The 16,707-nt window shown below is 58.9% G+C and overlaps 1 protein-coding gene across 9 annotated transcripts; it reads left to right on the plus strand.

Annotated features, from left to right (window-relative positions):
- The first annotated feature begins 866 nt into the window (after positions 1-866).
- SLC25A1 (solute carrier family 25 member 1) lies at positions 867-16,703 on the plus strand. Of its 9 annotated transcripts, XM_074606669.1 has the most exons (13): positions 990-1,128; positions 5,678-6,219; positions 8,519-8,812; positions 9,274-9,742; positions 10,894-11,455; positions 12,569-12,676; positions 12,845-12,944; positions 13,175-13,313; positions 13,788-13,872; positions 14,037-14,141; positions 14,702-14,817; positions 15,146-15,219; positions 15,341-16,703. In XM_074606669.1, exons 8-13 carry the CDS (start codon positions 13,182-13,184, stop codon positions 15,453-15,455), a joined length of 627 nt encoding a protein of 208 aa, XP_074462770.1. In that variant the 5' UTR covers positions 990-1,128; positions 5,678-6,219; positions 8,519-8,812; positions 9,274-9,742; positions 10,894-11,455; positions 12,569-12,676; positions 12,845-12,944; positions 13,175-13,181; the 3' UTR covers positions 15,456-16,703. The 9 variants fall into 9 exon arrangements, with proteins under 9 accessions (XP_074462776.1, XP_074462768.1, XP_074462770.1 ...); XM_074606667.1 differs by lacking the exon at positions 10,894-11,455 and having other exon boundaries at positions 988-1,128; XM_074606670.1 differs by lacking the exons at positions 9,274-9,742; positions 10,894-11,455.
- The last annotated feature ends 4 nt before the right edge of the window (positions 16,704-16,707 follow it).

Consider the following 16,707-nt stretch of genomic DNA (forward strand, 5'->3'; position numbering starts at 1 on the left):
GCTTGCTTTCAGATGAGGCTGGCAGCTGGAATACAGCTGCCCAATTGCTGAGTCTTGTTAAGCAAAAATCGTTACGAAGCACAGACGGCAAGTCTCAACAAAAGCATGCTCTACGCATGGCCGGGGGAGACTTCTTACATCAAATGTTCCCTCTTTGGAATAGGGCAGCTGCTCCAGGTGTAAGAGAGAATACGGGCCCGGAGTCCAGCTCCAGCGTTCCCTGCTTTCAGAGAAATCCTGGACGGAAAGGAAAACGGTGCTGGTTTCTCTCCCCAGCATTCCTGTATATACCGCTTTCAAACACAAATTAGTGAAGGGCTGTCTTTCTACGCCTGCAGATAAATCAAATCATGTAGTGGTAAATCATTATTTAGGAGCAGTAGGTAATAAATCCCCCCTAAAAAGCTAAAAAAGCCCGAAATGTCTGCCGTCCCAGGCGGTGAGCATGTTTTGGTTTCTGTTCCGATTACGGTGTCAGGTGTCCACAAGTGCTTACTGCTCGGGGCCTTTCCTCGTCCCCCTCCTCCGGCCGAGGCGTTAGTGCTTCGAGCAGCGGACGAGAGAGCAGCAACTCCCGCGCCCCCCCGCGTTTGAAGTGCACTTGGACCAGTAAAGGCTAAATCTGCCTTCGGGAGCAGCGAGTCCTGCTGTGCGTACCCAACTGACCGGGCGGCCTTTGGGGTGCTTTCTGTAGCCAGTCCTGGTGTTCGGGGGGAGCGGGCAGCGCCAGTCGAGCCCCTGTGCCTCCCGTCCCTGCCTGGAACCCGCGCAGCGGGATTTTTCCATGGATTTCCGTGAGCGGGGTAAGAAATCGCCATTTCCGCAGCGGCGAAGCCCAAGCCGGGCCCCCGCCGGGTCTCGCCGCCGCCGGCTCCTCGCTCGCCATTGTCCCCTCCGCCCCCGCCGCGGCGGGATGCTCCGGGCCCCGCCCCGCCCCGCCCCCTGAGGATGTGACGCCGCCGGGGCCGCCCCTCCGCGGGCACCGCCCTAAAATAGGGCCACGGCCGCCGCCGCCGGGCAGCACGGGAGACGCGGCCATGCCAGCCCCTGCCGCTCCCCGCCGCCTGGGCGCCGCCGCCCCCGCCGGCAAGGCCAAGCTCACCCACCCTGGCAAGGCCATTCTGGCAGGTAAGCACCCCCCGGGCGGGGCCGCCGCCTCCGGCGTGGGCATCCGCGCTGGGCGGGGGCTGCCGCCAGCCGCCCCGGAGGCAGCGCGCGCCCCGCGGCAGCTCCGTCCCCGCCGGGACCGCCCGCTCCCGCCCTGCCGCGGCAGCCCCCGCCGCCGGTCCCTGGGATGCCCCGCTCCCGCTGTAGTCCTGGGGAGGCGGCCCACCTCGGAGCGGGGTTTCCCCTTGGCGGCGGCGAAGGGAGCTGCAGCAGGCGTATCCCGAGCTTGGGTGTCGTCTTCCCGGGCTCCCGCCGCTCCGGGCAGGGGTGGCGGCGTCCTGTGGGGCTGCTCCTGCAACCTGTGGCCTCGCCGGGAAGGTGTCGGGGTGCTCGCTACCGTAACGCAGGGTAAAGACGGGGCTTGCGGCAGTCGTGTTGTTTATCGAGATTAGCTAGATTTAGCTTTATTTAGCTAGATTTTCACCTTAGCAGGAGGGAGTTGGAGGAGGCAGCAGCAGGGGACCTCCTTATGCCCCCCTGAAGATGTTAAGGGAGAAAGCTGAAGCGGCGGCGCTCAGGTTGTTCCTGCTCCAGCCGTCTTGCACGCTGTTTTGATATAGCTCCTCTTACAGCTTCGTGGTCCCTCCTTTGTGTCTCAGCATCCGTCTCTGTGGATCAGGGCACGTTTTCTCATTCGGTTCTGACCGTTTCTGTGGGATCTGACAAGCTCTAAGCGCAGCAGTAGCTGCAGAGTTAATGCCCTTCCTTCTGCTTCTAGTTGGTTTGAGCTTTGAGCTGAATGGAGTCCAAGACAGTCGATGGCTTGTTAAACTCCTTTGTAGCCGTTCATTAACTCCCTGGTTTCTCCTGCCACTCACAGGACAATTCCCGGAGTGGAGATTAGTGTCTTCCCTTTGAAATGAGCCACCACGGTCTTCACGCGATTGGTGTGTTTAGAGCTTTTGTGTTTCCCAGCTAATTCCTCCTCCTACGATAGTGCCTTTGTTCATCTGTCCAAGTCTCTGCTCCCCTCCAAGGGCAGAGCTCCAGCCTCCTGTAGTGGGTCCCAGGAGGAGCAAGGCAGTGTCCACCCCAGCTGGGTGCAGGGAACGGAGCCCTTGCTGCTCCAGCTTTGCCCGCTGGCCCCCGCTGCAGCGGCCGGCCTCCCGTCGCGCAGCTCTGGAGAACTGCGAGACAGCAGCGCTGCGGGAAATGGGTGTGAGCGCAGGAGCCTGCAACCCTCTGTGTCGCCCGGGCTGCCTGGCCAAAGGGCTGGGGCACGAGCAGGAGGCAGCTGCAGCCAAATGAGAGCGTCCCTTCTTACGCAACGAGGCCTTAGGAGAGGCCAGGCTCCTCCAGAGCTCTGTGTTCCTCAGGATTCTCAAGACTTGTGCTGCTGCCCCCTCAAAGTGGGTTGCTAATTCAGGCCTCTTATCCTCTATTTTTAAAATGTCTTCTAAGTGGGATTTAACCCAAATTGAGGATGGGAAAGACAGGCAGTTTGTTCCCTATCCCGCCTTCCCAGTCTTTCCCAACTGGCTGCCAACGTGCGGTGCATCGGGTTCTCACTGCCTGGGCCAGTGTACCAGGGGACTTTCGTAGCCTTTGCATAGGTCTGTAATCACAGATCATCAGCTGTGAATGGCTTATTGGCATACTCTGAAAGAGGCTGCAGCAGACTACCCTGCTCGTCCTTGCCAGGAAAGTAGCCATGGGTGTGCCTGGAAGCTGTTCTGGTGTAAAGGAAGGGACACGGTGCTTGTGGCCTCTGCCAGGTGTGAGGTTGGGCAACATAGTACAAAGCTGCACATGCCCCCCCTTGGAGGAGCCCTTCTGGGTCCACGTGAGGCTGTAGAGGTAGAAGAAGGACCCTATTGAGATGCTAGTCTTCTCCTCACACGAAGCACATCAGAGTAATTGGTTAATGGGCAGAAGTCCAGCTAAGCCTCTGTGGCATCTAATTGTATTAAAGAACCACATAAATGGGAGAAAGCTACTGTTAACTCCCTGCATCCCAGACTGCTCAGCCCTCCAGCCCCTTGCTGGAGGTGGTGCTATTCGTGGCTGTCTCTGCTGACTTTAAGGGGTTTGCTGATGCCCTCAGTGTTTCTTATCTGACATCTGTCTGTACAGCAAGCGTGTGCTCCAAAGCTCAACCTTCTGGGGAGGTGGAGGTGTTCAAGATGGACCATTCCTACTGCGCTGTGCTTCATCAGCCTCGTACTGGTGGAGTAAAATAAGCAGCTATCATCCCATCCTGGATGCCTGTCTCCTCCCAGACCCTGTGTGTAGTTGAGATCCTCTGCCAGGGAGGCACAGCTCCCTCGCACTGCCCAGAACTGAGCAGGCTGGGGCTGACTCTTCTGAAGAGGCGCAAGTGAAGCTCTGGCTGCCAAGAGCTCTTCTCTTCCAGTCGTCGCAACAGACAAATGCAAAGTTAACAATTAATTTGCTAATGGGCTCTCGTTTTTCCAAGCAGTTGTCATGTGCCACGGCAGCACTTCACCTTGCTGTGACTACGCGGCCTGTGCTGGCGCTGCAGCTGTGCGTGGCCCAAGCACACGAAGAGGCAGCTTGGCTGTCCTGGCCGGTCGGGTGGGGGTCACTGCCAGGACTTGGTCTTAGGGATGCTCCATGGCAGACTGGGCTTCCAAAGGGCAGAGCTGAGTGGGTGTAGATCCCTGCCACTGTTTGATCCCTACACCACCTTTGCAAGGGGAGGAGCCCCCCAGGCTCTGAACTGATGGTACACAGTTGGTTTGGGGCACCTGGCACTGGGTCAGAAAAGACATGGCTGTAGGACACTAAGGTTTGGCATAACGTGTCTTAGCTTCAACTTGGTTAAAAGACTGGTAAATATGCAGGCTTTATGGTGAAATTGATATTATCTGTATCTTTCTAACTTGTCTGCTGGATCAGTTAGCTGTTGTAAAGCTGGCATAACTTTCTTGTGAACTAATGAGCCGATTTGAGGATCGGCTTGTGTCTGTTCTGCTGGGTAGTAACCTGTTAGTAGTCGGACCTGGGAGTCCAGCCGTGTCTGCAGCCTCTCCACAGACAGTTTTCCGTTTCTGTGCCGTGGTTTCCAAACAAACCCTCTAGCCCGCCAGGCTCCTGCAGGGATGGTTGCTGCTGGTCCACTGCGCAGCTCCTAGCATGGGGCCATGCTGCAGTGGGCCAGCGGGAGCTCAAAATAAAGGCAGCATGCGGTGAGGCAGGAGCGCTGGCTGCAGAGGTGTTTCTGTGTTTCCCCGGAGGGCTCCTTGCTGGGTTGTTGGGCACTGCAGGGCTGTTAGTCAGCTCGAGCCAGCCTGTGGTGGATTACTTAGAGCCCAGTGCAAATGGTTCTCGCCATTTTGCAGGCAATCCCCTGCCCTCCTCCTGGGAACTTTGCTCCTGGTTAGCAGTGGTCATTTGATGAAAGACTTTGCATGCGCTGTCCAGAGTTAAGTACAGTCTTACTCTGTTTTTAGCCAGCTTTGAAGCCTGGGATCTGCTCCCTCCCACGAAGAAGCTCCCAGCTGCCTTGCTCTTCGCATGGTAGCTCTGTTCACCCGGGGGCTGGTGCGCAGTTGGGATTCTTGCCTACACCTAATCCTGCCTGGTCAGGGAGGCAGGATGCCTGGGTGCTGTCCTGCATGGTGCTTGATTTCAGAAGAGCTTGCGATGGTTGTGGCTGTTGCTTTGATGTTTGCTATAAATTTTGAGTGCTGCTGGGAAATAGCAGTGGTAGGCACCAAGGTTCTGGGAGGAGCGTGGGCAGCAGGGACCCTGCAGGGGGAAAGAGAAGGGCCTGCAGGGTAGGGCACGAAGCACGTGTTTATCAGAGAGCTAAGCAGAGAGGATCACATGAGAAACAAAGCTGTAATTAGAGCTTCAGTTTCTTCTTCTTTATTAATCTCTTGATATGATCTTTCTTAGGAAATGCTAAGAGGAGAAGAGTCGGGGACTGAGTGTGAAAGCTGAGACTTGCTTGTTGCAGAGTAGGACTCCTTTCCCAAAAGTCCCAAGTCCACCTGGGCTTCCAGGGCCATTGACCTCCTGGGAGGGTGGAAGGGAGGTTGTGCTGCTGAGAATGGCTGTGATCTGGCACGCTCCCTGGCTTTTAGGTGGATGCCTGGTGCTCACAGCAGAGTAGGGGATGTTCCCCTTCTCAATGGTGGGCTGGGTGAGCCAGGTGGTGAGCTGAACATGGCTATGGGGGAGGATTGGTAAGCATGGAGGGAACTGGTCTTGCCAGGTTTACTAGCCCTTAATGCATCACATCTGGCTATGGCTTCCTCTGGGCTTGCCTCTCCTGGCTGTCATCTGTTTGGGGAGTGGTCAGGAGCACACTGTCCATGAGTGCATCGTTACCTGCCTGTGAGCCCTCATGGACTGCAGCTGCTGCAGAAACCTAGAGCAGCCCCAAGGCTTGTGGTGGGAGGAGGCTGTCAGCCCCAGGACTGGGAAACCACAGCGGGGTGCCCAGTTTCTTCAGTCTGAATGAATTCTGTGTGAGCTGGGGTTAACCCTGGGCTTTGAAATGTGAGTTTCTGACATGTGTGGTGCTCTGCTTGATATTCTGCAGGCATCCATTTTCTTTGGGTTGACGTGAATGATCGGAAGGAGCCATCCATCTCCCAGAGGCGATGAGCACCGCAAGCTGACAGCTCAGGGATGTTGCCGTGTCTCTTGTCTCTGATGGTCCTGTGTGGTGCATGCCAATGCAGCCTCCCTGCTTCTTCCCCGGGCGGTGGCGACCCTGTGCTTGTGTCCTGAGGTCTCGGGTCATCTCCTGACAGCAGGGGTTGATTTCTTGTCATCTCTTCTCTCTCTCTGTGCTCCGGTGCCCGGTACAGCAGTCATTGCCCTGTGCTGGTGGCTGGGAGACCAGAGCCTGTCCCCAGGGAAGCTTTGGTCCCAGCAGTGGCTTCTTCATCCAACGATGGGGCTGTGCTGGGGGAAGTGTTCAGCAGCCCTGGGCTCTGACATCAGCTCCCTGTTGCCTGTCTTTAAAAGGTTTTCGCACACTTAAAAAGTAGGTGTCGGAAGCGAGGTGATGGGTTGGACCGGAGGCAGCTGACGGCAGTGGAACCGGGGCCTTGGGGTGTGCCGGGCAGCGGGCTGAAGGTGAGTTGAGCTGGGACAGTGGACTTGGCAGTCCCCAAAGGTGATCTCAGCACTGAAGGCAGATGATGCCGTGACTGCAAGCAAAGGGAAATGGCTTCTGCTATCATGCTTACAGCCAAGAAGTTCAAAATTTAATAATGATTTATTGCAATATTGGCCCATTGAGAGGTAAATGCAAAGAGGCGATGAATGAGCAGATTGTGAAAGGATGGCCTGTTGAAACAGGATGATTACAGTAAGATTAGGGACAAATTACTCCATCCCATCCACAGCATTATCTGCAGCATTGTTTGCACAGGCCTGTTTACCCACCTGATGGCATGGGGTACAGAGAGGTGCGTTTCATGTTTGTTGTTCTGTGTATCCCTGGTGGAGGGATCAGACTTTCGTCAGCCTGGCCATAACACACTCCTGTGACAAAAGCGGCCACGTGTGTATTTACCAACGGACATGCTGAGCCCCCGTGTCCCCTGCTGGCCTTGCCCCTATCAGATAGGAGACTGTCCAAGGGCCCTAGCCCCAGCGCAGGGTATGGACACCCCCTGAGATGGGCTGACCTACTGGGACACCCTCTGAGACGGGCTGACCTGTCGCAGAATGCGTTTTTTCCCTTCTAACCAAAACATGGGTAATCTGGCAGTCTGATTTGAGGGAAGCAGCCTTCCCCAATCTCAGCGCCGTGTAAGACCTTTCCCCGTGGAGCAGCCCCCGTGGTGCTTTTCCCTAAGGATGGGGTTGTGGATAGGTGGTGGAGGGCTGTGCGTGGCAGGAGGAGGTGCCCAGGCGAGGACCACCGTGCTAGCCCTGCTGAAAGCGATCCCCAGTGAGGCACCTGCCTGCTCCTGGAGCCAGGCTCTTCCCCTGATCCTGTTTCACAAGATGGCCCATGGTGGGACGGTATGGGAAGGGTGGAGCCTGTTAAACCTGTTTCACCACTGCGGGCACGGTAGGATTTCTCCACCACTGCCTTTAGCTGGGTTATGTTAATGGCATGGCTCAAGAGCAGCGTGAGTGGCTGCCAAGAGGGGCTCGATCCCTCGGCAGCAGGGAGAGAGATCTGTGCTGCTGATGGGACAGCACCTGGGCTGCAGAGAACTGTCACGAGCCGGTGGTGGATATTTCTGCCTCCCTGATTTGTAGCACCCTGCTGGTCTTTGATTCTTTTTATCTTTTGGTTTTTATTTCCCCAGCTCTGAAAGCTAACTTGGCTAATGGGGAAGGGCACCACGTTTCCCTGTGAGGGTAGAGACTGTAAGCGCAGCATCCAGGCAGCAGGCAGGATTGCCTGCTGTGCCCACAGCATGTGGTCCATGTCACGACTCTTGGCTGCTCAGCTCACCCCGTACACCTGCACCTTCTGCAAGTGGGTCGGGTGCCCTCGGAACAGGGGGGAGCGTGGGGGTCAGCTTTTGCTGGTGCTCTGGAGAGGAGCTGGAAGCCTGTTTGTGCCTTCCCGCTGCCCTGAGCCACGCAGCCAGCAGGAGGGACAATCTTCAGGCTTGGGTCCTGTGAGAGCTCTGTTGCTTTGCTTCCAGGCCCTTAGGAATAATTTCCTCTGGCCTGAAAGGATCTTGCCAAATCTGAAGTTAAAAGAAGCTTTTTGTATGGAAATCAGGTGCATGTGAAATTGCCCTTAAAATGGAGAGGCCGAAATTGCTCTCCAGGTGTGCGCTTCTCATCAGAGCTGCACAGAGACCTGCTGCTTCGTCCGTCCGCAGGAGCAGGATGCTTTTTCAGGCACAGTCACTTGCAGGAGTGACAGAGGGCCAGTGCCACCTCCTGCCTCTCTGTGGCTCCCAAACAGGGCGGTGGGTGCTCGCTTGCCTCTGGGTAAGGGTTTGCAGTGGGTGGCAGTGCAAGCCCCAGCTGCACGGCCTTAGTTTGTCTCGTCTCCCAGGACTGTGCTTGTCTTCCCCATTGTGGCTGCATCCTCCTGCCCTCGGCATGCACCCTGTCCTGGGTGCCAGAGCTGGGGTCCCTGGGACAGGCTGGTCAAGGGGCAGCTGGTGGTGTCCCTAGACGCTTGCTAATGGAGTTTGAGTTCATTAGCTGAACCTACATGCGCTGATGCCATCACGCGCTACATGAGCATCGCAGGGGCAGCACCCTTCCACTGTCCCCAAAAATCCTTTTCTTCCTGCCAGCTCTCCCTAGCCATGCCTAAGGGCTGCGGCTGCATCCTTGAATAACTGTGCTGGCCCCTCCGCAAAGGAGAGCTAAGCTTTTTCTGGGAAAACCATGCCAAATGGCTGACAAATAGGTATTTTTCCCTTCTCTCCCTTTCCCGCTGGGCCTGCAGGGTTGGTATTGCCGGCACCAGGGCTCTTGCAAACTCACTGCAGGCGAGGAGCCATTCCTGGCACCAGGAGTGGGATCCCCCCACCGCAGGCACCTTCCCTGGGGCCCAGCAGAGCGACCTTCCCTGAAGGACGACCTCTCTCCTCTGGCTCCACTGCATCCAGCTAATAGCCGAGAGCCTTGGCTCGGCATCCGGGCTGCCCTGCTTGCTCTTTCACCTCCCGAACGCTCGCTGACGGCTGTTCCTGCTGACTTCACAGTGTTGCAAGAGCTGAAGCTGCTGGTTAAAGTCCGGGTAAACATGTTGCAAAGCCCTTGGCAGCCCTGGCGAGGGAGGGGGGTTGGAAGAAGCTGCTGCTTGGGGGCAATGGGGTGTTTTATTTGCGTAGAATAGGGTTTTTGATGGAATAAAACAGTGTGGGGAGGGGATGCTTGCCAGCAGAGCGGGACCTCTGATGGCTCTCGCCTCCAGGGAGGGAAGGGGCTGCAGGTGAGCAGTTTGTGCCATCCTGTCACTGCAGACAGAGGAAAACGGGGAAAAAATTGCCCCAGGTCATGGAGTTTGTGTGGAGTCCTTGCTGGGTGCCCCTTCCTGTGGGATTTGGGTCCAGAGCAACCCCTGCCCTGTGGGGCAGGGAGGGGACCTGGCCGTGCAGGCAGCACACATCCCTGAGCAGGGGGAGGGAGAAGATCCTCCTCTGGGTGCGTTTCCCTGAATACATGTGTTCCCCTGCCCTGTGATTTGTGTGTGTGCAGCTGCCCGAGGAGCGTCGGAGCTGTGCAATGGCAAGGCAGCCTTTGGGCTGGCTCCCCTCCCCTCCTCTGTCCCCAGTGAGCGATGATAGAGGTGATCAGGGCACCGGTGTCCAGCTGTGCCCCTGCCACTCTGCACAAGCCCTGGGGTGTCCCCTGCTGCAGCCGGGGGCAATGAGTGTGCTGCGGTGTGCCAGGGAGGCAGCCGCTCTCGCGGTGTCTCTGGGATGGGGACACCTTTTGTATCCGGCTCCACGGTTTGCTGCGGGGATCCAGCGCAGACATCCTGTTCCTCCTGCCTCAGCTCAGGCAGCCCCAGTACCTAAGAGGCTGCTGGTTCCCAAGAGGGGCACTCTGTCCCTTTGTCGGGGCTCTTAGTGGGCTCAAGGATGCCTGTGGATGCACTTTGCCTGCAGGATGCCGGGCACAGCCTCCCTGCCTTCCCCTGCATGGACAAACATCATTAATCCTGGTGAGTGCCAAGGGTGTGGGCTGGTTGCAGGGGGCATGGTATCCCTCACCATGATGTTTGGTGTGGCTGCTGTGAGCCAAGGTGCTGATTGCCACTGGACTGGTGCTTGTCCTCAGTGTTTCCCTGCTCTCTGGCCCTGGAGGTGCTGAAGCAGCAGCTGGTGCTGGAGGACAGAGAGGGAACAAATATTTACAGCCCTTAAAATGACCGTCACTTCAGGTCTCAGTGTAGGAGGGAGGGCAGTGGCCTTGGCAGCACCTGGTGTGTTCATGTGGCTGTAGGAGCATCAAGGCTGGTGGCACAGTGGTGTGTAGTGGTGCAGAGAGGTACCGGCTGGTGCTGGGCTCTTTGGAGACCGTTCCACCCAGCTGGAGGACACTGCTCCTCATCAGGCTGCTTGCCGAGGACACACCAGGTGCTCCTGCAGGAGCTGCTCAGCTTTGCAGGAGAAATTGCAGTGCTTGGCAAGCGCCTGTGCCATGGGACTGACAGTGTCTGCCATCTCTGATGGACATGTCAAGGACAGAAAAGGGTTGAGGGGCAGCAGGAGAGCTCTGGGGACCCTGGGGATGGTGGCTGTCCTCCTGTGGTGCCCTGAGGGAGAGCTGGCAGCTGGCTGTGGTGGCGTGAGCGGGTCTTGCAGTGGCTGCCAGCAGCTTCCTCCTATGCTGCCCAAGCACAGGGTGTTGTGGAGGAGTAAAGGTGGTCGCCCATCCCCGCCTCCCGGGAGGCGCCTGCCTGGCACAGACTGAGCCGCTCCATCCTCTCCTGGGAACGCAGGGCAAAACAAGGGGCCTTTGTCTGCTGCAGCGGATCCAGGCTGGCCTCACGCTTTGTCCCTGGCGTCCCATGGGGCTGGGATGCTGCCAGGCTGGGCTGGCAGGTCCTGCCCTCGGGCTGGGTACTGTCACTGGGTGCTGTGGTGTTCCTATGGGGAGGATGTGCCTGCAGGAGGAGAGAGGATTCTGGGCTTTCCCATCGTCCCAGGCTGTGCTGAGTGCCGGCACAGCTTCTTGGCTGCCTCAGAGAGGGCAAGTGCAGCCTGCTGCTGCTTGTGCCTGGGGGAAACAAACCAGGATGAGGCTGTTTTAAGGTGGGTGCTGCCCAGCTGCAGGAGGGAGTACAGTGAGGCTTTTTTCCTTTCCCTCCAGGACACAGCTGAGAGAAGGCAGCAGTAGCCCAGGGGATGACAGCCTGCCTGCTGGGACATCCTCGCACTGGGCGAGTGGCTTTGCTGGTGGCGCTCTGCAGGGGGAAGCTGGAGGAGGCACCAGAGATATTATGGGTCTCCCTTGTAAATTTGGAGTTCATAGAGAAGAAATAAGACTGTGCATGAAATCACCCTGGTCTGAGGAGCTGGGGCCACTTGCTGCTGCCCTGGGAAGCAGCCGTGACTCGTCTCCCTGTCCTGTGGGCCGCAGCGTCCCCTATCAGCGTCCCCTTGCAGGGTGCTTTGGAGGGTGCTGATAAGCCAAGCTGTGCTCTGCCATGCAGTGCTGGGGCTGCACTTTACCCCAGAGCAGGATAACCCACTGCTGCACCCAGCCCCTGTGCTGGGCCTTCCCACGATGGCAGCATGTTCCCCCCTGGGAACACCAGCGTGTCCCCCGGGCTGCAGTGGTGCCGTGCCATTGAAGCTGTGTGCCAGGGGTGGCTGTGGCAGAAGCCACAGCACTGCTGAGTCATGCTGAGGACGTAGCCAGGCTTGCTGAGGTGAGATGGGAGACCTGTCCCCAGCTGAGAGCTGGCAGCTGACCTGACCCCACACCGGGCTGTGTTCTGTGGGGCTGGGAGCTGAGTCACTGTCCTTGGGAAAGGAGCTGGGAGGCCTTCGGGGGTGGGTCGGGTGGGTGCCCAGCCCCAGCGGCAGCATCCCAGGGCTCCCCAGCACGCCGTCCTGGGGAGGCCGCCAGTCGGGGGCTTTGACCCAGGGCTGGCTTGTGTCCTGGCCTGGGCTGCAGCGGAGTTTAGCCCTGTGAGGCCTAGGGGAGCCCGGCTCAGCTCCGCGCTTCCTCCTTGCAGCAGCACAAAGAGCTGCCACTGCGCTTTGGTGCAAGGAACTGAGCTGCGCAGCCATTAGCTGGCTGGCCAGGGGTGAGTCCGGCTCCCAGAGACCTCCAGCCCAGCCGGGGTTGGCTCTGCTGCCTGGACACAACTTGTGATGGGGCCAGCTGCAGGTGCTTCAACCATGCCATGGGGAGCCAAACCACCGAGAGCTGGCGTTACTTGCTGCTGGGGTGTCGGCACATCCCCAGGCTGTGGTGGGAAAGGCTTCAGCCAGTGTAATCAGCGCCCAGCAGCTGCCACTGTGTGAGCCCAGGGCAGCCAGACAGGCTTGATGATAATTGCGCTCATGCGCTGGCATGGCCAGGTCTGCAAATGGGCTCCTGCTGGTGCTGGGGGAGCGGTGCCGGGCCTCATGCAGCACTGTTGGTCTCTGTCAGGTTTATAAATCCCTGTGCTGGCAGCTCATGTGCGGGGCTCCGGAGGACAAGATTTGCCTTTGAGGAGGAAACGATGCTGAAACAGCAGCCACGGGTGTGGTGTTTTGCCCAGTTTTCCCACCCCTTTGGCCAGTCACCTCACTGGCTCTTGCCATGGTCAGGCGGTGATCCCTATACAGGGTGCCAGGTTGGCGTGGGGCCCTGCTGCCATGTGAAGTCTCCAGCGGTTTGGCGAGGACAGGGACACCGCATCCCAGCCCAGCCCAGCCCCCTGGCTGCCAGAAGTCTTGGGCTCAGCTGTTGTGGAGCCAGCAGCAGCTGCGCAGTGGTGGATGGGCATGGCACTGCTGCTGGTCCCAGCATCCTTTCTTCTCCCGCCCAGGTGGCCTGGCTGGAGGAATCGAGATCTGCATCACATTCCCCACCGAGTATGTGAAGACACAGCTACAGCTGGACGAGAAGGCAAACCCTCCCCGCTACAAGGGCATTGGTGAGTGCGTGCCCGGTGCCCTGCCCCAACCTGCTGGCCCGATTGGGACGCTGCCGTGAGCCTGGCTGGATCTGGGGCAGGCAGTGGGGTTTGGCGGGGCAGGTGGTGGGGCAGCATGGTGGCCCTCGGTGTGGCTGGTGACGGTGGCACTGCTGTGCTTTGCTGCAGGGGACTGCGTGAAGCAGACTGTCCGTGACCATGGCATCCGGGGGCTATACCGAGGGCTCAGCTCACTGGTATATGGCTCCATCCCTAAGGCTGCTGTCAGGTAGGTTTCCCCTGTGGCATGTGGTGAGTGGAGTGAACCCTGGCTGGCTGCAAATGAGGGTGTGGGTTTGACCTTGATGTCCCCAGTGGCCCTTTGCCAAAGCTGGATGCTTTCCAGACTGGCAGGGAGCGTTTGCAGGGTGCGTGACTGCTGCCGGGGACAGACCCAGAACCGGGGGCTGCAGCCCCCTGGCTGGGTGCCTGGGGGCTGTCATGGCGGCTCCTCCGCAGGTTCGGGATGTTCGAGTTCCTCAGCAACCAGATGAGAGATGAGCAGGGGCGGCTGGACAGCACGCGGGGCCTCATCTGTGGGCTGGGCGCTGGCGTGGCCGAGGCTGTGGTGGTAGTCTGCCCCATGGAGACCATAAAGGTAGGAGGCAGCTGCCAGCATTCCCCCGCCCCGGCACCCCTCCCCAGGAGGGCGCAGGAGCCAGGGATGCCCAGCTTTCGGGGACCTGAGGACCGCATGGGTTTGCTTGGGTTGGTTTTGTAGGGGAGGAGCTGATGCTGGAAGGCCCCATGGAGACGTCAGGAAGCCTGGCGGCCGTGACACCTTCCCTGCTCTGGGGAGGAGCACCCCCCAGGATCCATCCCATCCCCTATTTCAGTACTGTAAAACCCATGTGATCACTTGCAGAGGCAGTTAGCCAGGTTTTCCTCTCCAAAATGCACTGCTGGCTGTGGGTGCAGGCTTCCCCTGTGGTCTCACCCAGCATTGCCTGGCCCTGTGGGTTGGCTCTGCTCTGCGGACCATCGCCAGAGCAAGGCAAGAGGCATACGGCAGCCACTCAGGGGTGCATCACTCCCTTGCCTCAGCCACGATGAGTGTGTCATCTCCCTGCAGGTGAAGTTTATCCATGATCAGTGCTCCCCCAAACCTAAATACCGCGGCTTCTTCCACGGCGTCCGGGAGATCGTTCGGGAACAGGGTGAGTCCAGGGGAAGTGATGTCCTGTCTCCCTTCAGTACCCCCACACTGAGGGTACAGGATGGGAAGTGGGGGACGGGTACAGGCTGGGACTGGCTACCTGGGGAGTTTTTTCTGTGCCGGGGTGAGGCTGGTGCTCCCCTCCAATGCCCTCTCTTGCTGCAGGACTAAAGGGGACCTACCAGGGCTTAACGGCAACAGTCCTCAAGCAAGGATCGAACCAGGCCATCCGCTTCTTTGTCATGACCTCCCTCAAGAACTGGTACAAAGGTATGGTGCCCCCATCCCCCCAGGGCACCCTGGCTGCTCTGCTGTTCCCTGAGCTCATCCTCAGGAGCCAGGCTTAGCTTTCCACCAGTGCACCTTCCACTTCTTGTGGATCAGACTCTCATGATGGAGGAAGATGAAAGCCGGGTAGGGGGGTGGCCCGGTTTGTGGGGTTGAAGAGTCCCAGTGCTAGAGCATCACCTCCACTCTCACCCTGAGCTCCCCAGTGCTGCATGGGCTGTCTGGGGCTGGTGCTGCTGGACAGTCCCCTGCAGAGAGGCGGTGGAGTCTCCAACTCTGAAGACATTCAAAACCCGCCTGGACGCATTCCTGTGCAGCCTGCTCTAGGTGACCCTGCTCTGGCAGGGGGGTTGGACTGGATGATCTCCAGAGGTCCCTTCCAACCCTATGATTCTATGAAATGCCCTGGACTCCCCAACTCAGCACAGCACCAGCCCTGACCACGAGCAGCCACAACTGGGACCTTGCCCGTGGGCTCCCTTGGGGATGTTGTGCTTCATCCCCACACCACCGCTCTGCCCTCAACCTTTCCTCCTTCCCAGGGGACGATCCCAACAAGGTGATTAACCCTTTTGTCACGGGGGTGTTTGGAGCACTCGCTGGAGCTGCAAGTGTCTTTGGCAACACCCCCTTGGACGTGGTGAAGACCAGGATGCAGGTACAGCACTGGGTCATGGTGTGGGACCGCTCTGCCTGTGGAGGGCTGGGGTCACCTCCTGTTTGTTTTGTGCAGCCCCTGGGACAGGCACCCGATGCTTGCGAGGTATGGGAGGTGCCTGGGGATGCTGCCCTATCACAGCCAGGCTGTGCGGGTGCTGAAGGGTGTACAGACGGAGGTGGGGATATTCCTTCTGGGTTTGGTAGCCCGCAGTGGTGAAGGGGGATTGGTTCCTCCTGGCGCACCCCCAGCTCTCTGCCTCCCCCACAAAATCCACCCGGATGCACCTGTGGCTCTGGCCTCTGACCCTTCTTTTCCTATCCTGCAGGGGCTGGAAGCTCACAAGTACAAGAGCACCTGGGACTGCGCCTACCAGATCATGAAATACGAAGGACCCCTGGCGTAAGCCCTGTGGTGGGGACAGGCAAGGGGTGGTATGGTGGTGGCTGGGGAGTGAGGGAGGACTGGCGAGGAGGGGGCTGCGAGGGCATCCAGCCCCATGGCCTCCTTCTATCCCTGGCAGGTTTTACAAGGGCACGGTGCCTCGCCTGGGCCGCGTCTGCCTTGACGTGGCCATTGTCTTCGTGATCTACGATGAGGTGGTCAAGTTCCTCAACAAAGTGTGGAAAACGGACTGAGGGGGCCGGGCCAAGGCGCCCCAGCCTCCCTCGCCCCCCGGGGCTGCAGCTGGAGAGCCGTGACCAAGCCCGCAGCGGCCCACCAGTGCTGCCCGGGGCCAAGTCTGCCCCACGCGTGTGCCCTCCCCCCAAACCCGGCCACCTTCATATTTAGGAACAGGCTCTGGAGCAGGTCAAATTACTAGTTGTGTGCTGAAAGGAGCATGGAGGGAGCAATATCCCAACATCCAGACCCCCAGCTTCCTGATTATGCCCGTCCTGATCCCCTGGTGATATTTCCCCCTGGTCCCGCATCACCTGCAAGCACCAGTTATCCAGGGTGAGGTGTCCCCTGGGAGGGTGGCCGTATGCCCCCTGGGGGGCAGCTCATTTTGGGGATGCCGACGGTCCCCTGGAGCCATGCGGATGCAATGGCCAGGCTGTGCACCAGGCATCACAGCTGGCAGAGGCTTTTGGGGTCGACTGACAGCTGGGAGCCATGCACCAGGTTTTGAAGCGGCTCTTGGGGGCCCCTTCAGCCTTGCACCCCCTGGGATGGGAGGGCAGTGACCCGCCTTTGTGGCCTCAGGCTCCCTCCTCCCTCCTCCCTGCTGACACCAAGACCACTTGAGGTGCAGCATCCCAGCCTCCAGGTCCCACTCAGCTCCAGGCTGCTGGGCAGGCGCTTCCCAAAATTGCATATGCAGCCAGGCCTTTAGTTCTCCTCGCCATGGGGCTGGGATTGGGGTGAGCCAGATGCCCCTGCCACTTGCTGTTTACAGTTGAGACGCGTGTGCGAGCCGGGGTGAGGAGACACAGCCCTGTGCCACAGACTTGGCCCCTCGGACAGGGGTGTGAACCCCTTCTTCTGTCACATTCCCCCCATCTGCCCTCCTGCCGCCTTGCTGCGGCCCTGCAGGTAATCCTGTAGCTTTTGGAGCTTCATGCTGACTCACTAATGCCCATGGCCATGGGGCTGGAGCCCTGCCCTGCATTGCGCCGGGCTCGGCCCTGCCAGATTTGTGCCAAACTGCCCGTGAAGGAGCCTGGGGGGGGAGGGGGGGGTCGCAGGAGACGAGGCTCGCCCCATCTCTCCTCCCTCCTGTCACCAGTGATGAACGCAGCCTTAACATGGCAGGGTGAAGGAGGAGAAAGCAAGCCCAGGCATGGTTTACCTGCGGCTTTCTGCTCTTAAGCCATTGAGGGTTGATTTTTTTTTTTTTTATTCTGTTTTACATTTGCAGTTTGAATAAAATCAGTCTGGCTTTAGCAG

Source organism: Larus michahellis, chromosome 13 (genome assembly GCF_964199755.1).
Source record: "Larus michahellis chromosome 13, bLarMic1.1, whole genome shotgun sequence".
Lineage (NCBI taxonomy): Eukaryota > Metazoa > Chordata > Aves > Charadriiformes > Laridae > Larus > Larus michahellis.

Coding starts and splice junctions, on each gene's coding strand:
- SLC25A1 (XM_074606666.1), top strand. CDS start 8,946: ATGCTTGCCAGCAGAGCGGGACCTCTGATGGCTCTCGCCTCCAGGGAG. Junction 12,945..13,174: donor ATCCCTAAGGCTGCTGTCAG/GTAGGTTTCCCC, acceptor GCTCCTCCGCAG/GTTCGGGATGTTCGAGTTCC. Junction 15,220..15,340: donor AAATACGAAGGACCCCTGGC/GTAAGCCCTGTG, acceptor TATCCCTGGCAG/GTTTTACAAGGGCACGGTGC.